We start from the raw sequence: 16,498 nt of genomic DNA, 5'->3' as shown, positions 1-16,498 counted from the left end.
TTCAAAAAGAAGTTATTGAAACAATCTTTTCAACGATTCATTGTCCAAATGGTCCCTGAATGTGAGTTTTATGAATTAGGTGGCAAATGTCAAACTTATTATGTTCTTTAAGGTAAAACAGCAGAGTGGTTGTCTATAGTTCATACTTGAGGTCCCAGAGAAGGCCATGTGGAAGAGGAAAAGGAGAACTGAACTTGAAAATCCAATTTCGCAGTATAAAGGGCCAAGGGCCTCTCTCTGGAGAGAGAGGAAAGGAGGGAGGAAAACTTTTTACTGGGCAACTCTGACAGATTTTGAGGAGACTCCTCATATAATTGATAAGGTGGAATTTTGGGAAGAGATGCAGGGTAATCCTGGGTTATCTCATTCTACTTTAGTTGATGTGGCTCCAGAGTTATGAATCAGGCTGACATTCTGAGGCAAGATCCTTCCCAAACCTGATTCACCATTATTCTTGCTTATTCCTTGTTATCTCCCCTAACCTCTTTATTTGGAGAGCTTGCACATAACAGATTGAGAATTGTGTGCCTAAATTTGGACTGTTAACCTTTACCTAACATAGCTTTCCTTAGGATTTCTACTTGCAAATGGAATGCATACGATATAGAACAAGGCCACCCACCAATAGTATTAGAGGCTGTAACAGTCATTTCCCTACCTGGCTAAACCTCAGAATCACTTTGGTTGCTTTATAAATATGTAAACTTCCAGACCTCACCCCTAGAGGTTCTGGTTTAGTTGGTCTGTGGTGGGACCTGGGAATTTGAGTTTTAAAGAGCTTAACCAGTGACTCTGATTGAGGGTTAGGGTTGTGAAAGACTGATACAAAGTGGACCATAAATTAGGTCAGATCTGATTTTATTATTTTTTTAATTTTTTATTTTTAATTAATTAATTATTTTTTCAGATCTGTTTTTTTATTTTTTAATTTTTTTATTTATTTATTTATGATAGGCACACAGTGAGAGAGAGAGAGGCAGAGACACAGGCAGAGGGAGAAGCAGGCTCCATGCACCGGGAGCCCGACGTGGGACTTGATCCCGGGTCTCCAGGATCGCGCCCTGGGCCAAAGGCAGGCGCCAAACCGCTGCGCCACCCAGGGATCCCCCTCAGATCTGGTTTTAAATCTTAGTCCTACCACTTAGTAGCTATATGATCTTCAAAATGTGACTTAACCTCTCTGAGCCTGTCTCTACTCATTTGCAGTGTTGAGATAGTTAAATAAAGTGACATACTAGAGTGTATAATATAGGGAATGCAAAGCAGTATTTTTACATGGGTCTTTGCCATCATGAAATACATATATATGTATGTATTATATATATAGGCTGATCACATGGGTAATCTGATTTTGTCCTTCAATGTCCAGATCTTTCCATGCCTACCTAATTTTATCCTCTCCCTTTGTCACCTTGAATTTGCACTAGTCCTATTCAAGGCCTGGAGACCTCACAGCAGCTGGTGAATAAGCTGATGATGGCTTTATTGGGAATTGCTCAGCTTTACAGATATAGATAATTTCAGTTGTCATCTTTGGTACTTCAGACACATTCACAGGTCATAATGCTTCTGGTTGTTTTACTTTCTGAAGCTGTCTGAATTACAATTGGTAGTCATCACTACAATGTATGACTACTTCCCTTCTTCTGTCTGCCATACACCATCCCCTTACGAGTCTGCCCTCTATGATGCTAAAGTGGAAAACAGATCTGAAGGAATAAAGAGGAGTAAGAGAACCAGATTAAGAAGACACAGCACCTGAAAGCTCAAGAAAGTTTACCAGGGGCTTCAATGTTAAGAAGGACTCCAGCTCTTTTTTGAAGTATTTTACTTGCTATAGGGAACTGTATGGAGTAGGGGAAGAAGGTATTAATTTGAATCTATATACCCTTGGTGTTTGGGCTGTCAGTATCCAATACCAATTTTCTTGAAAATTTCACCCCTGCACCTTGTAATCCATATGCTTCCAGGGAAGTCCATTTTCTTCCTATTCCTCACTTTCAGGGGCAGCTATGTGCCTCAGGCCTAACTAAAGAGCATGAGAACTTACTCTCTGGCCATGATGACTGATTTGAGAATGGCATGTACTCTACGACAGTCCTATCAGACAGCAAACTTGGACTTCTTAGGTCCCTGGGCGAGCAGACACATGCTTTTCTACTGTATTGTGACAGAGTACATGTGGCAGCCATACATGTGGCGTATCACAAAGATGGAGCTTTCTTAGAATAGTCCAATTTGATCACAGCTGAGTAGAGTGATTATGTCTTGGTCACACTGCTTAAACAAGATTATTAGGTCTTGCTTGAAAAATATTTATTTGTTACTATTATATTTATTTATTTGTTACTATTTGTTGTTACTATTATAAATATTTGTTACTATTATAAAGATAACTTCAGTTTTCCATTATCTGTTATTTGTAGTGATTAGCATTTTATTTATTTTTTGATTTTTATTTATTTATGATAGTCACAGAGAGAGAGAGAGAGAGAGAGGCAGAGACATAGGCAGAGGGAGAAGCAGGCTCCATGCACCGGGAGCTCGATGTGGGACTCGATCCCGGGTCTCCAGGATCGCGCCCTGGGCCAAAGGCAGGCGCCAAACCACTGCGCCTGTGATTAGCATTTTATATACAAACTTTTTCTCAACTTCTTTAAGAGGTATAGGTTATCTGAATTGAGGTGCTGAATGCCACCAAGTGACATAAAACACTTTCAAAAGCCAAATGTTCAGGTACAGGATGTGAAAAACATCCCTTAAAAGGCATGTGTGGAAAAACCAACACATGGGTAGTTACCAAGGAGAGATTTTTATTTTGGCTTAATTGAAGTATACTTCATAGAAAAAAGAAAAGGTCATTCTACCATCTTCCTAAAACCTTACTTTGGGTATTATTAAATTAACCTCTTAGCACAAACCACTAGCAAAGGATAAACATAATTTGGAGAGAACTAAAGTTAATTATGATGGAGATGGGGATAGGTTTAAAGAAAATGGCATATTTAACTTGAATTCTTAGGGGACATAGAGTGATTGTCTTCAAACACTTTTAAGACATGTATAGTAAACATCTGGTTTTTGGCTAGTCAGTATTACTTGATTTACAATAGCCATGATATATAATTTGGTGACTCACTTATCCCTTCAAATTTATCTGAAAGTAGTACTGCCTCTAGACTATTAAATTGCAACAGCCATTACATTCTCATTTTTGCTTAGGTCAGTTTGAGCTGGGTTTTCTGCCATTTGAAACTATGAGTCCTGATATCCTGATATCACATCTATAAAGGATAAGATCTTCGAGGTCCCTAAAGACAGCTCAAAATATTTAAACTTTAGGCTAGAAGTCTTCAGTTAAGTGGAAGGAACAAATTTCTAAGAATAAGGACTATCTGAAGATGAAAATATCACTTATGAAGATAATTCAAGCTCTAAGTTTTGATGGTTAATTGATAAAGGTGAGTGAACTCTGAGGTCTTTTTTTAAATCCAAGACTATGAAATTATCTCTAAGTAGTTTTAAATTTTAGGAAGGCAAGCGTAATTAGTGACAAAATTTAAAGTTATTATAAATATACTAATTTTAGTTCAGTATTTTATAGTTATATTTTTCATATGCTGATTTTATACTTTCTTGGTATTTATGACTTCTTATATATTGGTATAATATCTAGTGAATTTTAAAGTCACTTTATAAACTTTAAAGACTAAATATCTAAATAGAGACTTATAGTTGTATTGTTGTTTTGATATCATAACTGTATTATATTGTGTGTGCCTTCCCTACTTGGGAACATAACATTAATTAGAATATTAATCCCAATGGAGGAAGGTGACTTGCTGCAAAATAAAATATTTGCTACAAAATGTGACAAATGCTTATACTGATCAGTTAGGACTTCAGTCCTGAATTTCTGAAATACTTAAGTATCATTCCTTTCCTCATTCTTCCTTCTTGAATAAACAATGAAATGAGTAAAATAAACAAAAACAGCAGGGACTTAAGTAAAGCAAACTTTTAAAAAATTTAATTTATGAAATACATTGCAGTATCCATGTATGTTTGATTATGCATAGAAAAAATATCTGGAAGGATACAAATTAAATTGTTAACAGGTTACCATGGGGGTGTAGAATTAGGGAAGGGCAAGGAGGTTCCCTTTTGCCTTTAAACTCATATGCATCTGTTATGTTTGAAGTTTTACAATGAGAATTCATTACTTTTATAATAATAATAGAAAAAATTTTTTTAAGTAACAAGAAGTAAAAAAACACACAAACATGTATACAGTAGTTTTAAGAGCTACATTAGAGGTATGGAGAATTAAAGCACATGGCACACATTTCCACTAATACTGTGGTGGTAAATATAATTGTGTAGTCTATAATCAAAGAAACAACATTAGAGAAGCTATTTTTAGCAACATCCCATTTAAAAATGTCCCCTGGAATAAGAGCCCTTAAACAGTGACCCTTCCAAGATGGTATTAATACTGAAAGTAGGGCTTAACTATTCCTGTAGGATCTATCGGAAAACATGTCATTCTGAAAATCTTAGACAAAAGAAAAAGCTTTACAGAAGTAACTCTGGAATACTAAAACAGTTAACCAAAGGCCAGAAATTGGGAGTATGAGAATGATCCAGTCCAGGCCTGAAACCAAACCATGGAAATTTTGGTAATCTAGGATGTAGGTTAGGAACATCTATATTATCCATTTGTTTATCATTTCTCCCAATTTCTCAATTGACCTGCTTTCTATCTCAATGATTTTAACCTAAAAATACTGGAATTTTAATGGGAAGGAATAAAATTAATTTCATCTAGATTAGTTCAATAGGTTCATTCTTCCTGTTTTAAAAGAACCAGAGAAACTTACATGATTTTCCATTATTCTTTTTTTCCCTCACAACTATTTCTAGCTATTTAATGAACATTTTGAGAGATACTTGTGATTTCTCATGGGTCACTTAAATTCTGTATTTGAAGAAATCTTTTTTTTTCTATTCGTTTTTTTCCTCCCTTTTTTGAAGTCACCACAGATGACAAGCTTTTTATTGTTAAGAACTTTTTTCTTTCAACAAAGTGGATTCTTTAGGTTACTATCAGGTTGATGGTTAAATATTCTCATCTAAGTCAGAACATCTATAACTGGAAGGGCCCATGTTTTGCAAGCTACCTAGTTAAGGGCTTAACTAATAGGATTTTGCATTCCTGAAAGATTTTTTTGACCTAGGTGTCAAAGGTTTATGCAGAATTATACTCACTGTGTAATATGGGAAATTTAACAATTTAATAGAAAATTATTATAAATAGTACAGATAAAAGAGTATAAAGTCATAATGGCCATACCATTTTTAAAAGTTACAATAGCTGAAAGGTTTCTGTTTCTTAATGGGTTATATTAATTAAGAAAAAAGAAAACAGCAAAAAATTCATCATTGCATATATATAAAATATTTAGCACGATGCTTGGTATGTAACCATTAAAAAAAAAAATGGCTCTGTAATGAACAACGGATTAAAATAAAAAAATATAATGACCCAAAATGGAGAGAAAAACTTAGAACTAATTTCCTAGAGTATGTATTTAAACAGAAAGTCGAAGCTCACAGAGAGCAGTAAGGAATTCTGCATTTTCTGGATCTATCTTTTGGGCCCTCTCATAGTATTCAGCAGCTTGCCTCTTTTCTCCTTCCAGCTTATAAACAAACCCTAGGGCACTTAAACTCTGCACATCTGAAGCATTGTGACCAAGTCTCTTGATAGCCAGTTTCTTCAGAGCACTTGCCAATTTGGTGCGTAGGGATGACCGGTCTTTGACCTTTAAGGCTTCTAAATAATGGTGGATAGCAGTACTTTCTGATTTTCGGTGAAATTCCTGAAAGCGGCCATAGTGATAGTGGATCTGATGTTTGTGATCATCAGTTATGTTCTCCAGACGAAGGGCTTTCTGGAAAACGTCTTCAGCATTGCTATACTGGCCTCCCTCAGCATACATGTTGGCCAGATCCGTGTAGGCAAATGCAAACATAGAGTCTCTTTCCACAGCTGCTCTGAAATGAAATATGGCAGATGTAATCAGCTCATCAACTTTCATTTTATCCTTTCCTTTAGGTCTGTTGCGTGTGGCCTTCTTGATTTGGATCATTTGTGCCCTATAGCAAAGTCCCATCTGGTGATGCAGGAAAGAAGAGGTTGGTGTCACTTCCAAGGCCTTTTTCAAAAGTTCCAGAGCTTTGTCCCAGGAATTTTTTCTCCTATAGAACTTGGCTGCATAACGAAGGACATATGGTTGGGATGATATTTGGTCCAGGATTTCTTCAATATACCTTTCCCCTTCAGCTTCTGCATGTACATCTTGAAGCTTTAGCGCCAGAAAAACCTTAATGTAGGAGTTATCTGGGTTCAGGGTAACAGCTTTCCTCAGAGGGCCCAGGGAAAAGCTCTTTATAGACCCTTCTCTGTCAGAATCATCCAGCCGATACACTGTGATGGCATAGCCGATGTTAAATTCTGGATTGTCGGGTTCCACTTCCAAAGCCTTCTCAAAAGCTGCTTTAGCCTTTTGGTAATACTTTCCTCCAAATTTCAAGAGTGCCCACCCTTTTTCACAGTCAATTTCAGGACACTCCAACTTATAGTTAGAAGGACTGGACAACTTCTTGCAAACATTCCCTATCTTGTCTATATACTTCTGAGATTCTTTGAGCTGGTCCATGTGATAATATACCCAGGCATAATTTCCCCAAGTGACCAAACTTCGTATTTCCTCTTTGTCTGAGTGTTCTCGCCGGATTATTTCTTCTGCTTGTTCCAGGCACTTTAGAGCATCTTCATTTTGGCCTTTTAGGTGTTTCACATAGGCCAATAGGTTATAAAGAGTGAGTCTGGATTTTGTGGTAAGAAATTCAAGCTGTTGCCCAATTGTATCTTCCACATCAAACAGATCAATGTCTTCCTTAAGTAAATTCCATGTAAAGTGACATTCTAACTCCAACAGAATGGCCTTCAAGGATTCCTTAGGAATTTCACTGTGAAAGACAAAATTCCCTTTAATTTTGAAGAAATGAAGGAAATAATCAATCTTTAAACCTTAAATACGTTTTTTTTTTTTTTTTTTTTTTTTGCCTAACAACAATTCTACCTTTTATTTGATCTTACAGTTCAAACACTAGTCCCCTGTATCTTTATATAGGCTTCCTTGGTGTAGAATTAAATTCCAGAAATATTCTCATTATGTACTGCAAAAGCAGTTCTGAAGAGATGACAGGGTTTTCTATGTCACAGGAATCTATTTCCTTTTGGCAGTCTTTAGCTCACCAGTGCCTTCAATTTTTACTGAGGGGAATTTTAAATGTTTTATTTACTTAACTTGAAAATTAAGAATAGTAAATATATACAGTCAATACTTAATATAAAAATTCCATTCCTATATTATGAGTATGAAGGGGGAGAAGAAGAGGTGAGAAATAAGAAAAAGAGTACACTAAAGGATAACACATGGTTTAGTTACAGGTAGAGCACTATGTACCGTGAGAAATGGTCCTGAAAGGTGGCCTGGTCGTTAAGACTGTCCAACATTTTAACCCTGATCTGCTTTCTTATTTCACTCAAGAATACAGTATTTGCAAACTAACTGTTTATTACCGTTAGAAATTGCAGATATACTTCCTCTTTGACCTGTTATTGTAGATATACTATACATTTGAATTTATGTTTAAGACCAAACCTCTTGTTTGTTACCTTTAATACTACATTGGGTAACTATTGCAGTGATTCTTCCTGATGATACATAACATGTGGAAGAATTATGTCAGAACTTTCTCAATTCAGTTTTCTGTGCTTTATTTTTATTTGGCTTTTTGAGAGTTTAAAGATGATCAGTCTGCATTTATATAACTTTTATAAGAATTATAATTTATGGTTTAAAATAATAAAACATACTTTTCTCTGCAAAAAAAAAAAAAAAAAAAAAAGGAGACACAGAAGCCACACCAATGTCATTTTTGCAGAGGAGAAAGAAAGGGAAGGAGAGAGGGATGAAGGAAAAGAAAGGAGGAAAGAGGAGAAGGATACCCCATAGAGAGAAAAAGGACAGAAAAGGATAGTAACTGGTATACTAAGAGATGGGGAGAAGCATAAGTTTGAGATAGGTAAAAGGAGAGTAACAGATTTCCAGAAAGATGGGGGAAAGGCACAAGGAAATTAAGTAAGCTTAATAGATTCGATATAAGTGCCACATCTTTTCAACCTCTGGGGTTGTGGGCAACTATACTTATTATTACCTTAACATTGCTCTTAAAATTCACTTCACAAATATTTGTTGAGCTCCCTTTGTGCAAGGCACAGTATAATCTCTGCAGGGCACAATGGAAACACTACCTCTGAATCTACAAAGGAGGAAGGAGGACAAGGAAATGTTTATTCATTACTGAGGCTCTTTTATGTGCAAGATCTTCTAAATAACCCTGGGTATGTAACTGTGAACAAGACACAGCCTTGCTTATGCAGAGCTTTTAAGTAAACAATTATAATTCAGCATAAAGTTCCATGGAAGTGACCCAGGAAGTGTACATAGTCCAGTGCAGTGGACATCCGTGGTTTTTACCTGGTGAGGATCCTTTCTTTCGGTTTCCATTTCTGGAACATCTTCTCCCTCTACTCTTAGTCTATATAATCTGAAATGGACTGTCTACTGTTTAGTCTGGGAAGGCACATGATATTCTGGCCATTCCCTGGTCCCAGTGATTTATTCAGAGATAGTCCAATTAAAATATATTTTTGTTGAAATGGAACTTTGATGGAACTATCTCTCTTCCTTCCAAAGGCTTCTATTAGCTTGGGTTTGCTGGTGGCCATCTTTCCAAACTTGGGAAGAGTCACCCTGCCTGAGAAAGAATCTAATATAGAGGAAAGCAGAGCTTAGGAAGATAAACTGCTCAAGACAGTGACTAAACAGTCTTGCCTGGATCACCCTGTCCACCCCTGCCCCTTCTATTTACTTAAGGAAATTACCCCCACACACACACCTTAAGCCACTCTAAATTAGGTTTCTACTGTCTGCAACTGACAAAATCCTAATTAACATTCTTGGTTTTATTTATTTGTTTTGCCAATAGCAATAGTATGGCAGTCAAGAAGACGTTCTTAGGAGCACCTGGGTGGCTCAGTCAGTTAAGTGTCTGCTTTTGGCTCAGGTCATGATCCCAGGGTCAGAGAATTGAGCCCTGAGTCTGGGCCCCTGCTCAGTGGGGAGCCTGCTTCTCCCTCTCCCTCTGCCCCTCCATGTTGCCTGTGTTCTCTCTCTTGTGTTCTCTCTCTCAAATAAATAAATACAATATTTTTAAAAAGGCTTTCTCAGTCTACGATTAACCATAATTAAGGAACGTACAGAAAAAAAAATTCCTTAAGGCTTCTCTCAAAGAGGAAAATGCCCTAATTGTGGGATGAACAGTATACAGGGCATGTGTGTATGAATGTGTATTTATTTCCCTTTCTGGTGCATACCAAACACCCCCCCCTTGTATGTAAAATATAAATATATAGTCGTATAAATGTTTATAGAACTATGTAACAGTGCCATCAAAATATTCATTGAGGGGAACCCTGGGTGGCACAGCGGTTTAGCGCCTGCCTTTGGCCCAGGGCGCGATCCTGGAGACCCGAGATCGAATCCCACGTTGGGCTCCCGGTGCATGGAGCCTGCTTCTCCCACTGCCTGTGTCTCTGCCTCTCTCTCTCTCTCTGTGTGACTATCATAAATAAATAAATAAAAATTAAAAAAAAACCAAAATATTCATTGAGCACCTCATGTAATATATGCCATGGCATATGCTAGGTAATTCTATAGTTGTAGTGGACAAGTTAGAAAATGGCTCTTTCTTCATGGCAATTCCATTCTGGGCGAGGAAAGAACTAAAGGAGTTGAGGCAAAACAAATATGTAGACAAATCAATATGAAAAGAAATGGGCAACATAATGCCAGATAGTAGTAAATGTTAAGAAGGAAAAAAAAAATCAGAATAACAGGATTAAGGGTAGTGGCGGTTATGGGAGGGGGAGGGGTATGTTAGTTATAATTATGAAGGATCAACTTTTGTAGAAAGGGACAATTTGAAGTAAGAGCTCAACAATGAAATGGAGGCAATCATAAAAGATCTGAGGGCAGAATGATCTAAGCCACTGCTTCTCAACCAGGGTGCTTTTGCCCCCTAGGGTATATTTGGTATGTCTGGAGATAATTTTGGTTGTCACCACTAGAGGAATGCTATGAGCACCTACTGGGTAAGGGCAGGGATGCTGCTAAATATCCTACAATGCACAGCTCAGTCCCAACAACAAAATGTCAATAATATTGAGACGAGAAACCCTGAGACCAGTGAGTGCAAAGGCCTTGATCTGAGAACAAACAGGAGTGTTCAGGGGACAGAAGGAAGAAAAGTGTGGCTGAAGCATAGTAAAGAGGAATAGCAGAAGATGAGGTGTAGTACTAGGCAGGGACAGATGATGCAAGGTATGGTAGTCCATGATAAGGAACATAAATTTTACCCTAAATTTCGAGATGTCTAAAGCGAAGATGCCAAGTATGAAGTTGGATATTAATGAATAAACGACTGAGGAAACCACTGAAGGAAACTTTTTAAGTAGGAAAATGATAATGTTTGATATAGGTTTTAAAAAGAAATTCCTCTGTCTACTGTGAAGAGAATGGATAATGGAAGGTCAAGGGAGGAGGCAAGGAAACTGATAGGGAAGCTATCTATTCAACCAAGAATTACCGAGACGTACAATGTAGAGGGTACTATTCTAAGTGTAGGGATACACCAATGAACAAAACATAAAAAACACCCTGATTTCATGTAGCTTATATTCTAATAGGGCAGTGGGTGTGTCAAAAAAAGACCAAAAAATAAATAAAAATATATAGTATGTGAGATTGTAATAAAGAGAAAAATAAAGCAGAAGAGAGAAAAAAATGAGAAGTTGGCAGGGGAGTCTGAGAAGTAGTTAAAATTTAAAGAGCATGACCAGAGGACATTTCCCTGAAAGAGACATAAAAGCAGCTGTTGAGGAAATTCAAGGAGAGATGATACAAGTTTACACTATAGTTCTAGTGGAGGGTTAGTCAGGACTGGATTGGTTCTACATGAGACAGAGCTGACAGGTCTTTCTGATGGATTGGGTGTGGAGAGGGCCATAAGAGGGAATACCCCAGGATGATTCCTATGTGTTCGACTTCAGGAAATGAGTAGATAAATCAAGAACACTATTTGGAAATGTTAATTTTGAGATGTCTAAAGCGAAGATGCCAAGTATGAAGTTGGATATTAATGAATAAACAACTGAGGATAAAAAGGAGTGAAGTTGTGATGCCTGGGTGGCTCAGCAGTTGAACTGGCACTGGCGTGATCCCAGGATCCAGGACTGAGTCCTGCATCAGGTTACTTATGGGGAGTCTGTTTCTCCCTCTGCCTATGTCTCTGCCTCTCTGTGTATGTGTCTTTCATGAATAAGTAAATTAAAAACAATTTTTTTTTTTTTTAAAAGGAGTGAAGTTAGAACTAAAGATATAAAATCAGGAGTCACTGACATGCAGATGAGCTTTAAAACCACAAGATCTGGAATTAAATTACATAAGGACTGAGCATAAACCGAGAAGAGGGTTTACAACTAAGCTGTAAAACACTCCCAAGTTAAGCAGACTAGAAGGACCAGGAAAGGAGGCAAAACAAAAACAAAAACAACAACAACAAAAAACACAACAATGAGGGAGCTGGAAAATTAAGAAACCGGGTATCAATGAAAGCCTAAGGAAGAAAATGTTTAAGAGAGATGAATATTCAATGTGTAAAATGATTCTAAGAGACTGAGTAATTGAGGACAGAGATCATTATTTTGTCAGGAGTAAAGCTGAGGAGGACCATGATAGGTGTTTCACTAGAAAGGTAGGGATGAAAACAGTACTGGAGTGGGTTGAGGGGATAATATTTGGTAAAGAAGTGGATATGGGGAATAGAGGCCACTCTTTCAAGAAATTTTACTAAAAGAAAGTAGAGAAATAGAGCTAGAATGTCAATTGGCATCTCAAATAAACATGCAATCCAGAAATCTGGATTCCTTGAGCCTGTTCTTCCCTTAATCTTTTTTGGCACCTCTTAATTCCACAGGCCAACTAATCCAGGAGTAATCTGATTCCTCTTCTCTCAACCTCTCATCCAATCCAAATGGAAGTCCTGTTAATTCTACCACCCATTTCCCATCCACTTTCCTCCAATTTCTACTGCTGTTTTACTAGTCTAAACCATAATTACTTTTCCTTTGAGCTGGGGTGAAAATCTGGTCTCCCAGCTTTGACTCTTGATCCCTTCGGAGTCCTACTATACTTCTGAAAATGTAAACCAGATGATGTCAGTCTCCTGCTTAAAATCTCCCACTGGCTTCCCAACACCCTTAGATATTAACCTAGCCCTTGCCGTGCCCTACAAGTTCCTAAAGAACTTGGCCTTATCTGTCCAAACTTTGCTCCTTCTACTCTTCTCATTCACTGTGTTTTGGACATACTGACTTTCCTTTCTCAAACATATCAAGTTCAAGGACTTTTCTACCTGTTGTTTTTACTCGTGGAATATTCTGCTTCTAAATCTTTGCATGACTGGTTCTTTCCTGTAACTCAGGTCCAATATTCTCTACCCAGGCTACTCATAGCAGAAATATTTAAAATAGACCCTTCCATTCGAGGTCACTCTCTTAGCCCATTAATTATTTTATTTTCCTTGTAGCTCTTAACACTTTCTGAATTGTTTTAGTCAAATATCTATTGTTTATCTATTTCCCCCATTTAAATGTACGCCCCATAAGAACTGGGACCTTGTTCTTTTTTTTTTTTTTTAAAGATTTATTTATTTATTCATGATAGACACATAGAGAGAGAGGTGGAGACACAGGCAGAGGGAGAAGCAGGCTCCATGCAAGGAGCCCGACGTGGGACTCGATCCCGCAACTCCAGGATCGCGCCCTGGGCCAAAGGCAGGCGCTAAACCACTGAGCCACCGAGGGATCCCCTGGGACCTTGTTCTGATTTTGTATTTTTCACTACTGTGCCCCCAGCACTGTGTTCCTGGAATCTATTATTGAGCTTCTATTAATAGAAGCTCAATAAAAAACATTATTAGAATAATAGTTAATAGAAGCTCAATAAATAAACATTTGTTGAATGAATACAATCATATACTGGCAGTTTCTGGTATGTCCTAACCCAGGCTTAGCATAAAAAGTACTGGATTCCAGATTAGGGGATTCTTACTAGTTGTTTACCTCCTGCTAATGCCTCCCAACTCTCTCCCATTTCAGTCTTCCCTATCCCACTTGTCTTTATATCTTGGCATACTCTGTGCCTTCATATTTGGACTTTTTTTTTTAAATGTATTTATGATAGTCACAGAGAGAGAGAGAGAGAGAGGCAGAGACACAGGCAGAGGGAGAAGCAGGCTCCATGCACCGGGAGCCCGACGTGGGATTTAGTCCCGGGTCTCCAGGATCGCGCCCTGGGCCAAAGGCAGGTGCCAAACTGCTGCGCCACCCAGGGATCCCAATGTTTGGATTTTGAAAATACGTTTTGGACTGTTTCCCATGGTCCTGACCGGGAAATCTGGTATGACTGTCCCTTTCTCTGGTATAACTGCACCAAACTCATGGGCAAGCCTGTCCAGATCCATGGCAAATGGGCTTATCAGACATCTGCCCATTCAAAGAGTAAAATGAACATCTACTTCTGTTGTGAACTTTGATACCAGCCCAGCTCGAGGATGATGATGAGGGCTGCCTTAAATAATATGAATGTGGTTGTGAGATCTCAAGGGGATACTGTGCCTTACCCAGGTTCTGTGGAATTTATGCACAACTGGATGCTGTGAGAAGTTTTACCTTTTAAACTTTGCTTAATTTTTAAACTCTGTCTCTGGGAAGCTGGCAGAGAGAAGCTACTGTATCTGAAGAGGCAATATTTATCTTTAGAAAATGTTGGCATTTTTGCCAGGAAGGAGCAGTCTTTCGCAGTTCTTGGGAGGCAGTTAGCTCCCCAAGTTGGGTCCACTCCCTTCCAGCCTATCTGCATACACATACAGTGCACCTACCCTTTCCTCCTCCTTTCTTCGGGCACATTTTTTCAGGCCCTTCCTACAAATGTTAGAGGTGAAGCCCGGATTACGTTTCTTTTTCACTTAAAATAATAATAAACAACATTTGCAAATATTAAGCACTAAGCAATCAACTAAGCACAGCCCTAAGGCTTGGAGGTCATTAATTTGTACATATGAGCAACCGACTCAGAGTTGAAGCAACTTTGCTTTGGACCACCCGACTCCTAGGTGTTCGGAACAGGGTTCAGAAGAAAGAGCTGCCTGCTTCAGGAGCCCAGGCCTTACCCTCTAACTGCGGACGGTTCACCCAGCAGCAAAGGGCGGTGCCAGTCTCTGGGGACACAAAGCGGGTGAGAAAAAGGCCCCCCTCACGCGAGGCGGTAAAGGGGACCCCCTAAAGTAGCGGATTGGGCGGAATAAGCAGAATCTCGCTCACAGCGAGGGAAGAACTCAGACCCAGACATCAGAAAGGCAAAATGGCAGTAGCCGGCCGAGGTGACAACTGCAGGGCTGCGGCCGAACCGTGTCGGCCCACGTCGGGGGGACGGCAGCTGCGGCCCCGGGAAGGGGGGAAGGCGACGCGCCCCGGGAAGCCCGCGCCACGTAGAGGCCGCCCGGAAAGGCCCCGGGGCCGCGGCCAACCAAGCACGGTCGCCGCCTCCCCGAAGAGCGGCGGGGGGCGGGCTCCCGGGGCGCGTCGCCGGCTCCCCCACCCCGTCCGCCCGGCCCGGCAGTGCCGACCGCCGGCCGCCGCCGCCCGGAAGGCGTGGGGCTTGGGGAAGCGCGCGCTCCGCCACCGCGACCGCCAGGCCCGACCCCCAAACGCCGCCACCGGGACGGCGCTCCCGACGCGCCCCAACCCGACACCCCGCTGCGGGGCGCCGGGGGCTCGGCCCCCTGAAGGGCCGCGGCACTGCGCTGGCCACGGCAAGAGGAAAACACGGGCTTGAAACAAAGGCCCACGCGGTCTGGGGGCAGAAGCCGGGAGCCTCACCTCATGGTGGCTGCGCGCTCCGAGCGGTCCCCTCGGGCCTTCTCCTCAGGACTGGGATCCCGGCCTGCGGGGCGGCGCGGCGCGCGCGGGCGGGCGTGTGCGCGTGCGCGTGCGCGACCCGGGCGGGCGGGGCTGCGGCCGAGGTCTGTGGCCGGGCGCTGGCTTTGTTACGCGCGGGACCCGAGCGGGAAAAGGAAACTGGAAAGTGGACCTGATCTCGGACTAGGCGGAGTCCTGCTCCAGGAAACGGAAACTTGTGCTGGAGCGCAGTGGGTCCCGGGCCGCCGGGAAGCCAGGGGCGGGGGGCGGGGGGGGCACGTTACAGAGCTTCGGGCGGTTCCGTGGGGAATTTGCCCTCAGGACTTTGGCCTGGGCTCTCACCCAACCTCATTTCTTTCTTTCTTTCTTTATTTTTGAAAAAGGAGGTTGTTATTTTTGTTGTAAAGGCTGACGTCAAGTGATGCTCTTTTCAGCTTTCTGCATCCTAAGCTGAAACCGAAGTCCTTGCATTTTAAAAGTTGATAGGTGTTGCCAAATAGCTTTGCAAAGAAGTTTATGCATTTCTCCTCCCAATTGTGTGCGACTGCTCGCCTCTGTGCCCTTCCTTGCCAACCATACTCACCATAGTAGGATTCTAGCAAACCCTGGATTGGTCTTGGGAATCTAAGCAGAAAATACTGAATACCGATAACCCAAATTTTTGTTCCCCTTGAATTCAATCATTCATTCGTTCGACAAATTATATTGGACAACTGCTAAGAACCAGACCTTGCTCAAGGCACTGTCAATATAGTAATGATGAAACAGAGGACCTACTCTACAGGAGTTATCTTCTAGTATGGGACATAAAAATAATAACAAATGAAACATTGTATGTCAAATGGTGCTATGGAGAAAAAGCGAAGAGAGGTTTGGAGTCGGGGTATTTCTTGCTAGTATAAATCCGTTGGTAATAGCTGGTTTCACTGAGAAAGTGGCAACTGAACAAAGATCTGAAGTGGGTGAAGGAATGAGCACTGTAGATATGGAGCTAGGGAAGAAAGTTCCAGGCATGGGAAACAGTAAGTGCAAACCCATTAAGGTGGAGCATACTTGCCATGGATGGTATGGTTAGAGTGGGAAGAGCAGGGAAAAAGTCCTAAGAATTGAGATCAGAGAGGTAATGCGGTGGGCCAAACGACTATTGTAATGTCTTTTTTTTTTTTTTTTTAAGATTTTATTTATTTATTCATGAGAGAAACAGAGAGAGAGAGAGAGAGGCAGAGACACAGGCAGAGGGAGAAGGAGGCTCCATGCAGGAAGCCTGACGTGGGCCTCGATCCCAGGTCCTCAGGATCACACCCTGGGCTGAAGGTGGCGCTA

The 16,498-nt window shown here is 40.6% G+C and overlaps 1 protein-coding gene across 2 annotated transcripts; it reads right to left on the bottom strand.

The window, feature by feature from the left end:
- Positions 1 to 4,003: 4,003 nt before the first annotated feature.
- On the bottom strand, positions 4,004 to 15,278 carry IFIT5 (interferon induced protein with tetratricopeptide repeats 5). Of its 2 annotated transcripts, XM_038578149.1 has the most exons (3): positions 15,137 to 15,215; positions 8,290 to 8,394; positions 4,004 to 7,035 (listed from the first exon to the last, which is right to left on the bottom strand). In XM_038578149.1, exons 2-3 carry the CDS (start codon positions 8,295 to 8,297, stop codon positions 5,592 to 5,594), a joined length of 1,452 nt encoding a protein of 483 aa, XP_038434077.1. In that variant the 5' UTR covers positions 8,298 to 8,394; positions 15,137 to 15,215; the 3' UTR covers positions 4,004 to 5,591. The 2 variants fall into 2 exon arrangements, with proteins under 2 accessions (XP_038434077.1, XP_038434078.1); XM_038578150.1 differs by lacking the exon at positions 8,290 to 8,394 and having other exon boundaries at positions 15,137 to 15,278.
- Between the last annotated feature and the right edge of the window lie 1,220 nt (positions 15,279 to 16,498).

Source organism: Canis lupus, chromosome 28, assembly GCF_011100685.1.
Source record: "Canis lupus familiaris isolate Mischka breed German Shepherd chromosome 28, alternate assembly UU_Cfam_GSD_1.0, whole genome shotgun sequence".
NCBI lineage: Eukaryota > Metazoa > Chordata > Mammalia > Carnivora > Canidae > Canis > Canis lupus.
Note: the sequence above shows the minus strand (reverse complement) of the source record. Positions and strands in the feature narration are given on the sequence as shown.